The 17,052-nt window shown below is 43.3% G+C and overlaps 1 protein-coding gene across 2 annotated transcripts in view; it reads left to right on the top strand.

Moving 5' to 3' along the window:
- The window catches only part of FARS2 (phenylalanyl-tRNA synthetase 2, mitochondrial), a 406,538-nt gene that overhangs the window by 216,389 nt on the left and 173,097 nt on the right, over positions 1 to 17,052 (top strand). For both annotated transcript variants that reach the window (XM_060188748.1, XM_060188747.1), the window contains exon 5: positions 355 to 515. In XM_060188748.1, coding sequence (XP_060044731.1) covers positions 355 to 515 — 161 coding nt within the window. The remainder of the gene's footprint in view (positions 1 to 354; positions 516 to 17,052) is intronic.

Here is a 17,052-nt window from a genome sequence, read left to right as displayed (position 1 = left end):
CCCATAGCCTTAGTAAGAGCTACCTCAGTATCAGGAAGCCAAGGTAAAGTCAAAGGATGACAGAAAAGTCATAGCCTGAAGGCAAAAACCAGGACTGGGAAGAGCCTAGAATGTAACTGGAAGTGAAAGACGACACTAGAGGCAGTGTGATTCCAGAGTGTCCGCGAGAGACGTCAGGAATGTGGCAACAGGAGAATTGGACACTTGACCATCCACTTGGTCTTCTCTGTGACTTTCCCCAGTTCTGTTCACTAGCGGTCACTCAGCTGGTGTGGCTGGTTAGTGACCGGAAGTAGTGCATACCTGCGGTGCCCTCCTCCTTGGTAAATCACTTGTTATGTTTCCTAACTGCAGCTGGTGCCCAGGACCGGATAGGTTGGGCCTTCGGCCTGGGTTTGGAGAGACTCGCCATGATCCTGTATGACATCCCTGACATCCGTCTCTTCTGGAGCGAGGACGAGCGCTTCCTCAAGCAGTTCTGCCTTTCAGATATCAACCAGAAGGTGAAATATCAGGTATAGTGACTTGCAGGGATCGAGCTATTAGTGATTGAATGCTTTTCAAGAACTAAGGTGTTGCTGGGCATCCTCCAGCTGGCAGAGAAACGGCAGCAACATGGGGAACTGGGAACGGGCGGTGAGGGTGACACTTAGGCCATGTCAGTTACCCCCAGGTGCACCTCATTCATGCTCTTAGGTCACAACCACTTCTCATATCCAGCTCGGGCTCAATGGCAAGTCACCAGCCTCTAAGGACCCAAGTTATGACCTTATAAAGGGAGGTCACGTACCGGTCACGCACGAGAACTTTTAGGGTATGTTGTGTAAGGAGGCGGCTCCCTTGCCCCTGAGCTCGGTGCCAGCTCAGCCTACAGAGTTGAGGAGGGACACGCCTTTAGGCCAGGCTGGCCATGGGGTCCGCCTCCTCAAGACTTAATGCAGAAGTGACAGGCCTCTGCCCAGGCTGGGGGAGCTGCACCTCCCACACTAAGGCAGTCATGTCCTTGCACATTGCTAGATTTAAGAACGATGTGAATTTGACGGGAGGTTTTCAACAGGGGTTTATAAAATCGTAGCAACTATAAGCAGGAAAAATAAAAAGACATTTATTAGGTGTATTACTTTATGCAGTGAGTCCACTCGGGGCTTTGTTAATGATTGCTTTATTGTTATAAAATATACATCATTATCACTGGCAATACTTGTAAAGTTTTCTTTTTCTAGTAATACAGACACCGATTTTCTTATGACCGGTATATGCAGTCCTCATCATTTTACCTTTACTCTCTTCACTGCTTGGCTGACAGTGCCACACCCCCTGCTTTTCCAGTTCCCTTTCCCTCCATGGTCATAGCACCTCTGAATGGGCTGCCTTTCCCTTCTGCAGACCCTTCTCTGTAAGCCACCAAGGAAATTCAAGCTAACCTTCCTATCTCATGGCCCTATCTTAATAAGGTTTATGCAGTCTTTGAAATTGGCATGTTCACTGGAGCTGGTGTTAGGAGGCAGGCACATTGGGGGACCATTATTTAACTACTTGGGGGTCATTATTCATAGAACTTTATATATTCCATGTTCATTTTGTGAGCTGATGGCGTCCAGCTAAAGCAGAGCTAACCAGCTCACTGTGTAGGACCCTCCACGCTTGAGCCCCGGCACAACATGGCAACAGCATCACACAGGAAGCTCCACGTAAGATGCAGCAGTGGTAGTTCTGCATCTCTTTTCCATTCTGTCTCTCACTTTCTATTTAAAATGTGAAAACGAGTCGGGCGGTAGTGTAGCAGGTTAAGCACAGGTGGCGCAGTGCGGAAGTGTAAGGATCTTGGTTTGAACCCCCGGCTCCCCACCTGCAAGGGAGTTGCTTCGCAGGTGGTGGAGCAGGTCTTGCAGGTGTCTGTCTTTCTCACTCCCTCTCTCTCTTCCCCTCCTCTCTCCATTTCTCTCTGTCCTATCCAACAATAACGACATCAATAACAACAACAATAACTACAACAGTAAAATAACAAGGGCAACAAATGGGAATAAATAAATTAATATTAAAAAAATGTGAAAATGATGAAAACCTCATCCTGGGGGTAGTGCACATGGACAAGACTCTGGCATCACAAAACCACCAACAAACCCCAGATATAGTGGACATACCTCCTTACAAGTTATCAGTAGTGCAGGTGACACTAAAGCATCAGCAAGTGCTATCTATTTCTTTAGAGTGTCTTTGGTTGTATATAAAAGGGAGAAATGGGAGACTTATTCTGCCACTCCATGCTGTCAGCCTAGCTTAAGAACAGTGTTTAGCATGACTACGGCACTCTACAAGCCTCCTTCAGTACAAGAAGCACGAAGAGGTAAGCTGGCGGCTCTGAGCTGTGTCTTCTCTGGAAAAATGGGAGCATGTGTGACTCAGACTGGCGGCAGCAGAAACTTGTCATTTCCACTCCTTTCAGGCCCTTCTGCTCAGCCTTTAGACTCTCTGGACTTGTGTGGCTGCATCCCACAAGTAGTCTCAATAGCCTTTTATCCACCACCACCCCCCACAGCTGAGACAGAAGCCCCTTCCTTCCTCCCTCCCTCCCTCCCTCCCTCCCTCCCTCCCTCCCTCCTTTCCTTCCTTCCTTCCTTCCTTCCTTCCTTCCTTCCTTCCTCCCTTCCTTCCTTCCTTCCTCTTATTGATTTAATAATGATCAACAAGACCATAGGGATAAGATTCACAGCACCAGAGTTCCATATCCCACTCCCTGCATTGGAAGCTTTCCTAGTCTTTATTCCTCTGGGAGCATGGACCCAGGATCACTATGGGATGCAGAAGGTGGGAGGTCTAGCTTCTGTAATTGCTTCTCCACTGGACATGGGTGTTAGCAGGTCAGTCCATACTCCCAGCTGAGACAACGGCCTTTACAAGGCACTGTTAACAGCTTGAATTCTACCTCCCCAATTTTGTCCTGTATAATCAGAGAGCCATTATTGGGAGGGGGGGGCAAGTGAGGGAGGGCACTGGTAAGTAGTAAACTCAACTCACTATATGATTGTAATTTCTGGTTTTCACTTGACACCTTTTGAAGTCGTGTTGTCTGTTATGGCTCTCGGTACCTGGCCTGAGTCAGTGCTTGAAAGAAGTGGGCAGCCAAGCTGGTGGTTTATCAGCAGGTGTTTCTCCTCACAGGAACTTCTGGTTCCATTCTTGGGCACCATGCTGTGCTCACTCTAGGAGTTTGGGCCCTGCTATGGTGCAGCTGCCTACTCCCATGAAGACAGCTCCTTTTTCAGTGCATATCTATTCATTGATTTCTCTTTAAATTTTAAAATAAGTCAGAAATTATAAATTAATGCATAGCCCTCCACCAGGCCACACTTACTATTGAAAATGCCTACTGCTCACTGTAAAAGTATCTGTATCCAATTCCAGGTCAATCTGTCGTTGTTAACAAGATCTTTCCCCACTGGGTAAAAAGCTTGAGCAGTATTGGTTATTTCTCTTTCATTTCAGCCGAGTTTTCTCATGGCTCTAACTTGTGGTTGCACACTGTGTTTATTTATAGTCCAGGGTGTCTTGCCTGCGACACTGTGGTGAGAATGGGTGAGTGTGGCATGACAGTGTTACTCCAAACCCTCTTCCACATGAAATGGCCCTCAGTCTGGCTTGTGAAGACCCTCAGGCCCACTGACTCTGTGCCCAACACTTATCTAGGGGTTTCACACGTCTGAACTCAGCAGCACCCCGGGATTGAGTGCCATGACTTTCCATTTTGCAGACAAGAAATTCACACCGAGTCACTCACTGTTAATCACTGACTGAATAACACACAATCGTGGTGTATTAGTCATTCAGACCTTCTAAGAGTTGATTTCCAAAGTTGTTGTTGTTTTACTTTTTAAAATCTAAGGTTGACGATTCAAAGCCAAAGGATTAGATTTTTTCTAAAAAAAAAATCCAAAGTTTAGTATAGCATTTATTTAAAAAAAAAAAAAAGCTATGTGTTTAAACTATGTAATCCTGAACTTGCTGGTCTTGTGTTAGCTGTATGAATGTTTCTTGAACTTTCCTGTGCAGTTGAATCAAAAGGATCTTAAGAAAAAGAACACCCTGAGTCAGTTATGTACTCACCATGGATTAAATTCGTGACCCGCAGTATGAATCCACTTACTGATGGGCAGAACCATCTGGCTTGTCAGAGTCTCAAGTTCCTAATCAGTAAGTTATGCAATTGGATGAAAATACCTAGGAGCTTTGCTTGAATACATTGATTTATGGAGGAACAGTGTTAATGTATAAATCAGAGAGAGAGAGAAAAGACCAAAAGCAGAGATGCGAACAGATGACACTGCAAGTTCAAACAACTCAGTGACTATACCGTATCCTTATCTACTTGGTCATCTCTGAGATCAGTCCCGGCTGCCCACCCCTAGCTCAAGCTGTGTCCTGCTTCTCCTAGTGGGTGTCATGCTGCAGGAGGCTGGGCAAGTTCTTGAGGCCAAAGTTAGCTGTCTTAGTTCTTCTATATCTTCTGGCATTCATAGTTCAGTGCACCACACATCTGTATGTTGATTTGTTTAGTACTGTAGATCCCTTGCCATCAGCTGATAGGTGATGTGTGAGCTACTGAGTAGATACTTTCTCTATAGACAATACAATGGGTGGGAGCTTTAGATTCATCTTATAGATAATGAAACAAGCTTGGAACCACCAAGCAACTCTACTAGTAAATACTTCATCCAGAGCAGATTGCTAGTAGTGAGAGAATGCACTTCAAATTGACCTCAGAGCCCTGTCATTACTTAATCTGGGAGGCTGTGCTGAAGACACTTAGATGAACTGGGCACTTCTTTAATTATGGTTGTTTCCTGTCTTAAGAAAGATACATATTTTCGAGAGAGAATCATGAAATAATACAGGAGCTCAGTGAATCTGAAAGTGGAGTGATAATGACCAATACAAATGGAGGTCAAAATTTTCTTCTTCTTTTTTATAATTTTTTTCTCTAGCGAATTTTTAAAATCCTCTCAGGCCTCTCCAGAATTGTATTAGGACTTGAATCTGTGATTACTTACTAACCTCCATGGCTTGGAATAGTTCCTAGATCTGCTTTTGCTCATTATCATAAGTGGTGTCTAATAGAGACTTCATGCAGGATTATGCGGTATCTCCTCACCTTATTCCCATAGAGATCCAGCCATGAGAATCCCTTCAGCTTCCTTGTATTGCAGTGAAATTAATGAATCTCACATTTTCCCACTATTTCCATGTGTACTTCCCCCATATTATGCAAGATTATTATTATAATTATTTTTTTTCCAGAGCACTGCTCAACTCTGGCTTATGATGGTGCACAGGATTGAATCTGGGACCTCAGCGCCTCAGGCATGCTTTTGCATAACCACTATGCTGTCTCCTCAGCCCAAGTATGTTTCCTTTGCTGAAAAAGGATGATTGTCCCACAAGTAACTAGTAGGAGGAAGTAGGGGCAAAATATGGAAGCAGCCAGCATAGAAGCTTCTCTCTCTCTCTCTCTCCTTCTCTCTCTCTCTAAATAAGAGAAGCATTCTCTCTTTCTCTCTTCATTATATTTTTATTTTTTTATTATTGGATAGAGACAGAGAGAAATTGAGAGGAGAGGAAGGGACAGAGAGACACCTGCAGCCCTGCTTCACCAATCATGAAACTTTCCCTCTGCAGGTGGGGACCAGGGGTTTGAACCCGGGTCCTTGTACACTGATGTGTGTGTTCTTAACTAGCTGTGTTAACTAGCTGTCACTGCCTAGCCCTGCCTCAAGGAAGCTTTTCTCTGTGCTGTGTTATCAGTGTTGGCTTCCAAGGAGTAGAGCATAGTGCTCAAGCAGATGGCTGCATTGGTCCTGAGAATCCTCACAGTACCTAGGACAAGTGGACAGCCATTACATGGCAGACATTCCACATGTTAATGGTCACTCATGTCTGTCCCATCCTCACCATAACTCCACACCATAACTCCTCACCATAACAAAGCACACAGCTGCACTGAGCACAGCAGTCTTAGTGGGGGGGACAGGAGAGGACATCCCAGCCCTTTCTTGCTGGGGCTTACCTGGGGTGACTCTCAGCTAGGAAGGTAAGCTTACCGAGAATCCATCACTAGCTCAAGAGGACTATGTGATAAAGAAAGAGACTCGGGGAGGATTCTGGTACGAACACTCTCAATTTATTTGGGGGTGAGCTTGGGTTTATATAGAGAAAGTTAAACAAAGAACATTTTTCAAATACATCAGAAATTACAGGTTTCTTAAAGGTCAGCTTGCCCCTATGGTAGGGGGCTGGTATGACAAGAATTGATGCAGATACATAAAGGTCAAGATAATTAGTCTCCTGATGCAGGCATTTAATTACCCAAAGGCATATGAGAGAAGACTAGGGGTTAAACCAGTTAAGGTGAGATAGAGAGAAGATAAACAAGGCTGGATGTAAATTAAGAACATCAAAGGACACTGTTAGGAATGTGTGATAAGGTGTGTTCTCCTTTGTGATCAGAAGGTGAGGTGAACTTTGAGTAAAAGAACCTTAAAGCAGGCAGCCATGTGGCCTGCTGCTAGCAGGGAGAAACTGTGAGATTTCTGTGGGCTTGAGAGTCTTACAAGGGGAAACTGAGTCTGGGAGACTTTTTCCCTCTTGGCTCATCTCTATGACGAGAGAGGCTAACAAGCGGGGTGTCTTTTCCAGACCTTGATCCAAGGATGGGGGGAGTTTTCCCTAAGCTCTACCAAGCTTTTACATAGTCCCACACTTTCTGCCTCCCTTTTGCAGCCTTGGTGTTGGGACATTTCGGCCCGCAGTCCATTAAGACCTGTGGACGGTGGCCCTCAGTCTGTCCTCAGAGAACTGTGGAGTTAAGACTTCTTTTTGTCTATGTGAATAAATGCAGGAAGGTCTACGATACATTTCACTTATTTAGAGGACTGCTGTCAGAGATTTCTTCCTGATTTAAGTCACTCCCTCCCCTTCTTCTAGCAGTCAAGAAAAAGGGCTTTAGCATCTTCACAGATTTCTCTGTAGATTGGAAGGGTGTGTTATGTGGACACAGCTTCAGTGTCCCTAGCACAGCTTCTTATAGAAATATCAAAATAACTTCATGTTTATAGGCAACACATTAACTCTTAAATGCTGCCAACGTCTATAAGATTTGGCAAATGATGTGCAGTATATATTTGGAATCATCTAGTTCACTTGAAGAGGTTTGGGCATTTTTTTTCACTAGGAGCCAGAGAGATAAATTTATACAGAGTATCTTAATGGAATACTAATAGCTAGCAGATCATGAAGTTACTTTATAGTTTTAGTCTTTGTTCTGTAATGTCTTTGTCTATCAAGTCATTACATGCATATCTTAAATATGTACAACCTTGATTTGTCGGTTGTGCCTCCACAAAGCTGAGAGGTTAATGTTCTAGTTTTACAAGTAGATTCTGAAACTAGAGACCGGAAATCAATAGAAGTTTGAAGGAAGTACATAGGAAGAAAGGTCATACCAACTAAGAAGCTTTGGATAGGTCAGTGGGCTTTCTCTAGTGGCGGGCACAGAAGAGAAAGTAATTATTACTGGATGCTTTTGGCTCCAACCAAGGATGAACTCACTAAAAAATGTCTATTATAAGAACAATGGCAAGAGTCCTCAATGGTACCAGGAGCTAGAATCTCAACGTTGCCTCTGTGGGTCTGGAAGATGGCAGTAGAAGCATCAAACATCAACTCAGATGATGAGGTCCAAAGGCAAAGAAAAAAAAAAAAAGCCATGCTTCCTTCCTTACATGTGAGGAGTGTTTTCTGAAAGTCCTCAGTTACCACCAATGTATTTGAAATGGTCTGTGAAGTCAGCTTGTTGTTTTCTGATGTCTACACTGACCAGGTTGTGTAGTTTCAGGCTGGTGAGGCAGCTGCCCTGGAGACTATACCTGCTTTGTTCTGTGCAGGGCCACTCCCACCAAACTTGAGTGAGCTTCAGTGCTGTGGTATCTACCCTCTCTCCTCTCAGTCTCTCTCCTATCTGAGAAAAAGAAAAATCAGTTCAGAGCAGTGAAGTGTGGTAATGACAAAAATAATAATGTTAGAATGTTAGGGGTAATTGCCAAAGCAATTAGCCCTAACTACCCAACTCCTCCAGATGTGCACAGCTCATAGATAATCTTCACTGCAGTACTGCAAACATTGCCAGGAGTGAACCATCACTTATAAATGGTCTGCTGGTACTAGAAGAGCTTTCCCAGGCTAACAGCGTTGACTTTCTGTAACTAGTGCTAGAGGTCAGCCCTTAAGATTTTTCATTCTTGACTTTAAGGCTTTACTCCCTGGTCAAGCATACAATATCCTTCTTCTCTGGAACTTCCTTTGCCCACTTTCATTAGACAGTCTGTATGGATTTCTGAAGAGTCTGTGGCTCTAGGACACTATTTTTCACTCTATTTAGAACTAAATATAGAAATCAGGGTCATCACAGCACACACAACTATATAGCAATATTGGCCAAAGGGGAAAAGGAAGGAAATCCTACTCTCAGGGTCTGGCAACCTGGCACTGAGATCCCTGCAGTTATCCTAGAAATAACAACAGCTGATCAAAGTCAATGTAAATGGAAGACTCAAGGTTCATACTAATATTATGAAGACCAAATTAAGTCTGAGTATTTTAACTTGCTCAATTCTTAGACAAGAAAAGTAAGTGTAGTTGTTCTGTATCTTGAATTTGCCTCTTCCTAGACTATAGGACCTAGAAATTCTGCAGAACTTTAATGAGAGATTTCTTTGCTCTCATTCATTCTCATTCATTCTCATTTAGGCTGATCTAAAATGTTGGGACTCGATGTCACTCTGGGTTTAGACAGTGAGATGAGAATCACTTTGTAATTATATTGCTGCACAGCTTCCAAAGCTTTGTGCATTTATGCTGGTATTTTGTACATGTATCTCATGATCTTGAAAATGAAGACTGGGTGAAGTCTACAGTAATTTATATAGCGGATGGGTTAATTAGTCATTCTATCACTTGCTTAATCATGAATCAATTTTCTTCTTTCAATATGAGGGGAGGATTTATTTTTTATTTTGAACAGATTTATAAATTATAATTAGGTGCTGTAATGCATTACCAAGGAGAGTGAATTATAAATAGATGACCCTTATAGAGGTCATTTGGCAGAGTTTGGACTCTTAAGTTAAGTGCTGTGTGGGAACTAAGTATCTATTTATCTATTTTATTTGTTCTGTTTGTATAAACAATATTTATTCACTTGATTTGCTAATGACAACATAGAACTGTGTTCCTACTTCCAGCAAATGTGGTGAGGTTTTACCACAAAATCCTTTACAAAGGGCCCTGCCTCTAAAGAGTAAAGACGTTGGTGATACAGTTGGCATATCCACGCCTCCATGTTCACTTCCCTGTCCTGCTCCTCTCCACAGGTGACCACTGACTTCAAGGTGATGTCTCCCAGTCTGGCATTACTGAATTTTTTTAAAAAAAATTTATTTATTTATAAAATGGAAGTATTGACAAGACCATAGGATAAGGGCGGCACAATTCCACATAATTCCCACCTCCAGAACTCTATCCCAACCCTTCCCTTGATAACTTTCCTATTCTTTATCCCTCTGGGAGTATGGACCCAGATTCTTTATGGAATGCGGAAGGTGGAGGGTCTGGCTTCTGTAATTGCTTCCCCCTGAACATGGGCATTGGCAGGTCGATCCATACTCCCAGCCTGTCTCTTTGTTTCCCCAGTGGGGCAGGGATCTGGGAAGGTGGGGCTTCAGGACACATTGGTGGGGTTGTCTGCCCAGTGAAGTCAGGTTGGCATCATGCTAGCATCTGGAACCTGGTGGCTGAAAAAGAGTTAAGATATAAGAAGAACAAATTGTTGCCTAATCATGAACCTAAAATAGACCTGCTTGCTTTTTCCAAAACAGAGACCCCAAATCTTCATCTGCAGTAGTATTGTCCTTAGGCTCATTACTGCATTTTTACATAGCCACCTTTTTAGGATTGCTTCCCAATGGAAAGTAAGTGGCCAACGTCAACAAATCACAGTTTAGAGAAACAGAGAAACTTACATGGAAATGAAGGGCCCAAGGTCATTCTGACCACATGGAAGGGTTTACTTAACCAATATCAAATCTTGTAACAAATCTGCAATAATATTGAGGGTGAGAACTAGTGCTGGAGGGCCAAGTAGCTGATAGGACGCAGCTGTGGAGGCAAGAGACGCTAAAATCACTGGACTCAACTTTGAACCCAACTCTCAGAACTCTCCCAGGCTTCAGTGCTATGGGCTCTTTCTCTTGGTCCCCCCCAGGCTTCAGTGCTATGGGCTCTTTCTCTTGCCCCCCCCCCTTCTCTCTATCTGAAAAAAATACGACTTAGAGCTGTGAAGCCCCTGTAATGGGAAACAAACAAACAAAAAACCCTGGCCCAAATGACTTGAGTGATGAATCGGATATCAAGAAACGTGGCATCAGTCTTCAAAACATCCTTTCCAAGACTAGAAAAAAAATATTAGGAGGATCATGTAATATTCACAAACAACCTGCTAAGGACACAGAAAATCAGAAGCCTATGTTATCTTTGAATATGTTTAGAAATCTGAGTGGCCAGATTGCTCAAAAGCAAAGTACTCTGGGGCAAGAGGGACTTGTTGGGGCCAGAAAGGGTATTGGAAGCCCAGTGGACCATGGCAGAGAAGGACCCAAATTAAATTCGTGGTGGGATTGGTGTGCAGACACCTATCATAGGGAGGTAAGAAATGATACCCATGTGTCAACAATTGTACTGTAAACTGTTATCCCTCTAGAAAAATGACTTGGAAGAGAGTAGAAGAAAAGAAATCCTAGGTAAACACTTGCAAATCAAATCCAGAAATAATTACAGAATTAGCCAAGTAATGTTTCATTCAGGGAGAGACCATGGTCTTAACATCCATGAAGCAATCAATTGTAATCACTGTGCGAACTGATTAGAGGCCAAAGATCACGAGATCTTCGTAAGATAAACAGAAGCCATGGAAGGCTTCCATAAATTGAAACTTTTGCAAACCAGAAATAATGGGAAACATCCATATTTTTATTTATAAAATAGAAATATTGACAAGACCATAGGATAAGAGGGGGTACATTTCCACACAGTTCCTATTACCAGAACTCCATGTCCCACCTCCTCCCTTGGAAACTTCCCTATTCTTTAGCCCTCTGGGAGTTTCCTATTCTTTAACCCTCTGGGACCCAGAATCTTTATGGGGTACAGAAGGTGAAAGGTCTGGCTTCCATAATTGCTTCTCTGCTGAACCTGGGCATTGGCAGGTCGATCTATATTTCCAGCCTGTCTCTTTCCCTAGTGGGGCAGAGCTCTGGGGAGGTGAGGCTCCAGGACACATGGCGGAGTCATCTACACAGAGAAGTCCAGTTGGCATCATGGTAGCATCAGGAACCTGGTGGCTGAAAATGAGTTAAGATAAAAATCAGAACAAGGGAGTTGGGCTATAGCACAGCGGGTTAAGCGCAGGTGGCGCTAAGCTCAAGGATCGGCATAAGGATCCCGGTTCGATCCCCCCCCCTCCCCACCTGCAGGCAGGTCCCTTCACAGGCGGTGAAGCAGGTTTGCAGGTGTCTGTCTTTCTCTCCCCCTCTCTGTCTTCCCCTCCTCTCTCCATTTCTCTCTGTCCTATCCCACAACAACGACATCAATAATAACTACAACAATAAAACAAGGGCAACAAAAGGGAATAAATAAATAAAGTAAAAATAAAAATAATAAAATAAAATAAAAAATTTTTAAAAAATCAGAACAAATTGTTGACTAATCATGAACCTAAAGGCAAGAATATTGCAGATGAAGATTTGGGGTCTCTGTTTTGGAAAAAGCTAGTATGTCTATTAGGTATATTCCAAGGGGCCCATGATTTTACTAGTTTTTGCCTGCACCTGTTGTCTAATATACAACTAGACCCAGGTTGTTGCCTGGGGAGATGGTGTCATAGTTGGCAAAAGGGCTGTAAAGCTGGATCAGAGAAGAGAGTAGCTCCCAAATATGGGGAAAATATATAAATATTATTAACTGTAAACCCTATCGGTTTGACCTGGGTCCATCTTCATCACAGGAGCCTATGTAATCTCTGTATCCCTGTAGGTCTGAGCTCACATTCTATGGTCACGGCTAGGAACATTCCAGGCTGTGCCAATTTCAGGGTGGTAGGTAGAGTATGTTGTTCAACTTCCCTTCAGTGAATGGAACAGTCCCCACCATTACTGATCCACATTGAGGGCAAGGTCCTATAGGGGCCCACAAAAGGGTCCATTATATTGTTGCTGATGGAGATGTCCAGTGACAGTGGAGAGAGGGATCTGTTAGAAGTCTAGGCCCATCACGTCTGTGTGGGAAGCCCAGGACTCCCTGGCTAGGGCCCCAGGTGATATTGTGGCCTGGTAGTGATTAAAGAGTCATCATTAAAGTCTGCCAGTCTCTTGTCCTTATTCAGCTTTTGTAGTCCTTACTTTGTCTGACAAGGTTAGCTTTGGAGTGATTGAAACATCCATATTTTAATAAAGGACTTTATGAAAAAAAAAACTACAGCAACCTCTCTGAATAAATACTCATCTCAAAATTTCCAAGATTAGACATTTATTTAATTAGGTTTTAATTTGAAATTGCCATAGTTCATTTAGTTCAATTGCCCCAGTTGAATTTGCTCTCCAAGAGTCACTCATGATAAAATGACTTTTTCAAAGTCAGTTGCTAATAAACTGCCATTCGCATTTTACATCTGGATCTATAAACTCCCTGGAATTGAGACTGTGGGGTCAAGTTTCCTTCTTCTTTTTTTTGTTAACAAGACTGTTCAATGGTTCTGGCTCCATTTTCACAAATTGCTGGTCCTCTTGCTTCTGTGTGGCATTGTCATAGGCTAAACGTCATCCAGTGGTGTGTTTCTGTCCTCACTGCATCCTTTTTTTGTTGTCATTGGGCTTCATAGCTGCAGGCTAACTTATTTCAGACATAGACACACATACACGCTGATGCCACAGCATCCCCGAGTGACTTCATCCTACTATGTGGTGTGTTGGGGACCATTTGGTGCTAAGTTTAAACCATAAGTTAAATTTCTTGGGGGGGGGGGGGGCTAGGCAGTGGCACACTCTAGAACACACATATTATTGTGCACAAGGACCCAGGTTTATAACTCACAGTCTCCATCTTCAGGGAGGGAGGTGCAGGTGTTTCTCTGTGTATTTCTTTCTATCTAGCTGTCCCCTCTCTATTTCTCTGTTTCTACAAGAAGAAAGAGTTAGAGAGAGAGAGAGAGATAAAGGGAGGAAAAAAATTAAAACTAATTAAAAAGGCTTCCAGGAACAGCGAATTCATTGTCTAGTCACTGAGCCCCATCAATAACCCATGATAAAGAGTAAAATGATAAATAATAAGAATAAAATTTCTTAATAGGTATTAGACTATATAGTTTTCCTTTTTATTTTGTGTTGATTTTCATACATTATATTACTCCTAGGAAATGGTTCTTTTCATGTAGCTTTCAAATGTGCTGGCGTAGAGTTGTTTATAGCACACTCTTACATTTCTGACAGTATTTTTAATTAGTCAATAGTTAAACACATTTAGAAACATTTTTATCCAAGTGTGTGTTTAGCTTTTTTTAATCTCTTGTCACCAGGATTATTGATAAGGCTCATTGCCAGCACTACAAATCCATAGCTCCCTGTGGCCATTTTTTTCTTTTCTATTTTATAGGACAGAGAGAAATTGAGATGGGAAAAGGAAGTAGAGAGGGAGAGAGGAAGATACCTGCAGACCTGCTTCACTGCTCATGAACCATTCTCTCTCCAGGTGGGGAGCAAGGATCACGGTCCTTGCACATAGTGATTGTTTGATCAGCCTGACGTGCCAGCCCTGACCCTCCCCACTCAACTTTTTTTTTTTTAATAATAAGACCCATTAGATTTCTTTTTCTTTTTTTTATTTCTATTTTTTTAATATTTATTTAATTTATTCCCTTTTGTTGCCCTTGTTGTTTTATTGTTGTCGTTATTATTATTGTTGTTGTTGTTGGATAGGACAGAGAGAAATGGAGAGAGGAGGGGAAGACAGAGAGGAGGAGAGAAAGATAGACACCTGCAGACCTGCTTCACCGCCTGTGAAGTGACTCCCCTGCAGGTGGGGAGCCGGGGTTTGAACTGGGATCCTTATACCGGTCCTTGTGCTTTGCGCCACAGATTTCTTTTTCTTAATGCACATGTTCTGTGATTTTTGTTTTCTTCTTCTTTTGCCACCAAGGTTACCACTGTGGCTCCCCATGGTAGAAAGTTAGAGCCAGGGAGGGAGAAAGATACAGAGGAGGGAGAGATACCACAGCACTGTTCTACTGCTCATGAAGCTTCCCATGTGCAAGTGTTGCCACAGAGAATCCCTGGCCACTTCTGCATGGTTATGTGTGCACTTTTCCAGGTGAGCCATGCCCTTTGTATATCTGAAAATGCCCTTGTGCTACCCTTACTCTTGAATCATATTTTAGCAGGGTATAAAAAAATTCTAGAAAGATAGTCATGCTCCTGTATCTCTTTGAAGATGATTCTTCCGCTCTTTGTTCTTGAAAAGTTTGATGTAAATCAAATTATTACTTCTTTACAAACAGAGGTTCTTTTTTGCTGGGAATTTAGCACTCTTTGTTCCATTTATTTATTTATGTTACGATGTTATACCTTGGATTCAGTGCCTGCACAATGACTACATCACTCCCAGGGGCCAGTTTTTGATAGCTGATGAGGGGGCGGGATGGGGAGGAGGATCGACAGCTGTCGATCTACTTGTGATCCACTTGTACGGTCCTACTCCTTGTGAAATCCCCCTACCACCACAAGTGGGGCTTGAACCCATGTCCTTGTGCATGGTTACGTCTGCACTCTACCTGAAACACTGCCCAGCCTCTAGTTATCTTCTCATCCTTGATTGATGTTGTCCAGCTTTACCTTCTGCATACATGACAACCTCAGATCAGTTCTGCTGTTTAATCTGGAGCCCAGAGCACGTCTATTATTATGGTGATTCTTCTTCCTTGTAAATCCCTTCCACAGGTACAGGAGAGGAGCAAGCTCACCCTGGGCATCTGCAGGGCCCACCGTCTCTGTAGCGGCACACAGTCTATGTCTCTAAAAACTGTGCAGGGAACTCAACCTATTAGATCACCACCTTGCAGGTCTCAGAAACCTCAGATTCAATCCCTTCCCCACCCTTCCCCCCCACCTCTCCCTCTCCCTCCCTCTCCCCCTCCCCCTCTCTCTCTCCCTCTCCCTCTCCCTCTCTCTCTCTCTCTCTCTCTCTCTCTCACACACACACACACACACACCATTATGCAAGAACTCAGCTGTGCCCTGGTTTCCCTTTTCTCATTTTTCTCTCATAATTAAAATTAAAAGTAAAGAATAAATACTGTTGTGGGTAAGAACCTCCTCATTCTTTTACTTTTTTTTTTTATATTTGTTGCCCTTGTTGTTTTATTGTTGTTAATGTCATCGTTGTTGTATAGGACAGAGAGAAATGGAGAGAAGAGGGGGAGAGAAAGACAGACACCTGCAGACCTGCTTCACCACCTGATTTTTGGCTCATGCTGGCCCTGTTAACAGCGTTGAACTCAACTGGCAGAATAGCTGACTTGTATAGCTTACCTGCTTTGTTACATGCATAACCCAGGTTCCTGCCCAGCCTCCATGGTACTGCTGGAAGTTTCAGTACTGCAGTGTCTTTCTTTCTGTCTTTGTGTTGTTATCTGAAAATGTCATCCTGGAGCAGTGAAACCCCAAGGATGAAAAACAAAACAAATACAGAAATGAAAATGTTCTCTGCCTCTCTCTGTTCCCACCTTGCCTCTATCCCTATTTCTTCATTTCTGTCTCTATGTGTCTTTTTCTCTGCGACATTGTCTTCCGACCTGTCCCTTTTAATATGTGATTTCAATCTAAAACAGGGTGTTAGCACTCAGTGAGAAAATTGCACCAAGCTGCATCCAATCTACACAGAGAGTTTCCCAAGACCACACTTGATGTCTATGAAATGTGGCAGGATTTTCCCCAGACACAAGGACACGATCAATTATTCATCCAGCAAGCTTTCTGAGCATCCACTGTTGTGTCAGGTACTGTGCCCAACCCTGGGGATGCAGGAAGTACGGTTCTTTGCACTCAAGCAGCTCAAGCATGGAAGTGGACAGAAACTGCACTGAGTGGAATGCATGTCGGGCCAGTACTGGTGAGAGGGGAGTCAGGACAAAGTCCTGGAGGCAGGATTCAGCCCTGGTCTGCAGTTCAGAGTAAGTTCTCTGTAGGAAGAACTCTTGTTGGTCCTTATGCCAGGCCCCCTGCATTGTTTAACACGTGGTCTCTTTACATAATCATTGTTTTGTCTGAGACCCGCCCTGCCTGCAGGGCATTGGTTTAATCCCCACTGGTTAGATGGAAGCTTGCTACTTTCACACTCTTTTCTCCTCTCCACCCACTTAGGCATTCCCCCAGGTCTAGATAGTGACGGGGGGGGGGGGGGGGGGGTGAGAAAGCACCAAAGACCTTAGTGGTAGAAGAGACTAGAAAGGAGTGTTTGGACTCAAAAACATCTTTGGAGACTAAACTGAAGAGTCTCAGAACCCTGTGTGAACAGAGGTACAGTGGTCATGGCCTTGATCCTCCGAGTTGAGGATGGGTGCCCTTGGAGAATTAAAGGATGCTGTGGTAACTTCTCTGCTGATGTCACCCATGAGATTTGGTGTCAATTGGGCAAGCTAGGTGTGAAAAAGAGTTACTCTCAAGTGTTTCACTGTGGGAAATGGGTGGACAGGAAATAGGATGGAGGAAAAAAAAAAAAGTCTGAAGAATTTGCATGACCGTAAACATTTAAATGTAAGCTATCTTAATAACACCTCCCATATTCTGGTTTGTCATTGCTGTCTGTTTGTTTTAAGTGGCTTGAACAAGCCTTTTCTTGCATATGTGGTTATGTCAGAAGGACAGCTCAGGGTGTGGACAGACATTAGAGGTGTAAGCA

Source organism: Erinaceus europaeus, chromosome 4, assembly GCF_950295315.1.
Source record: "Erinaceus europaeus chromosome 4, mEriEur2.1, whole genome shotgun sequence".
NCBI lineage: Eukaryota > Metazoa > Chordata > Mammalia > Eulipotyphla > Erinaceidae > Erinaceus > Erinaceus europaeus.
Note: the sequence above shows the minus strand (reverse complement) of the source record. Positions and strands in the feature narration are given on the sequence as shown.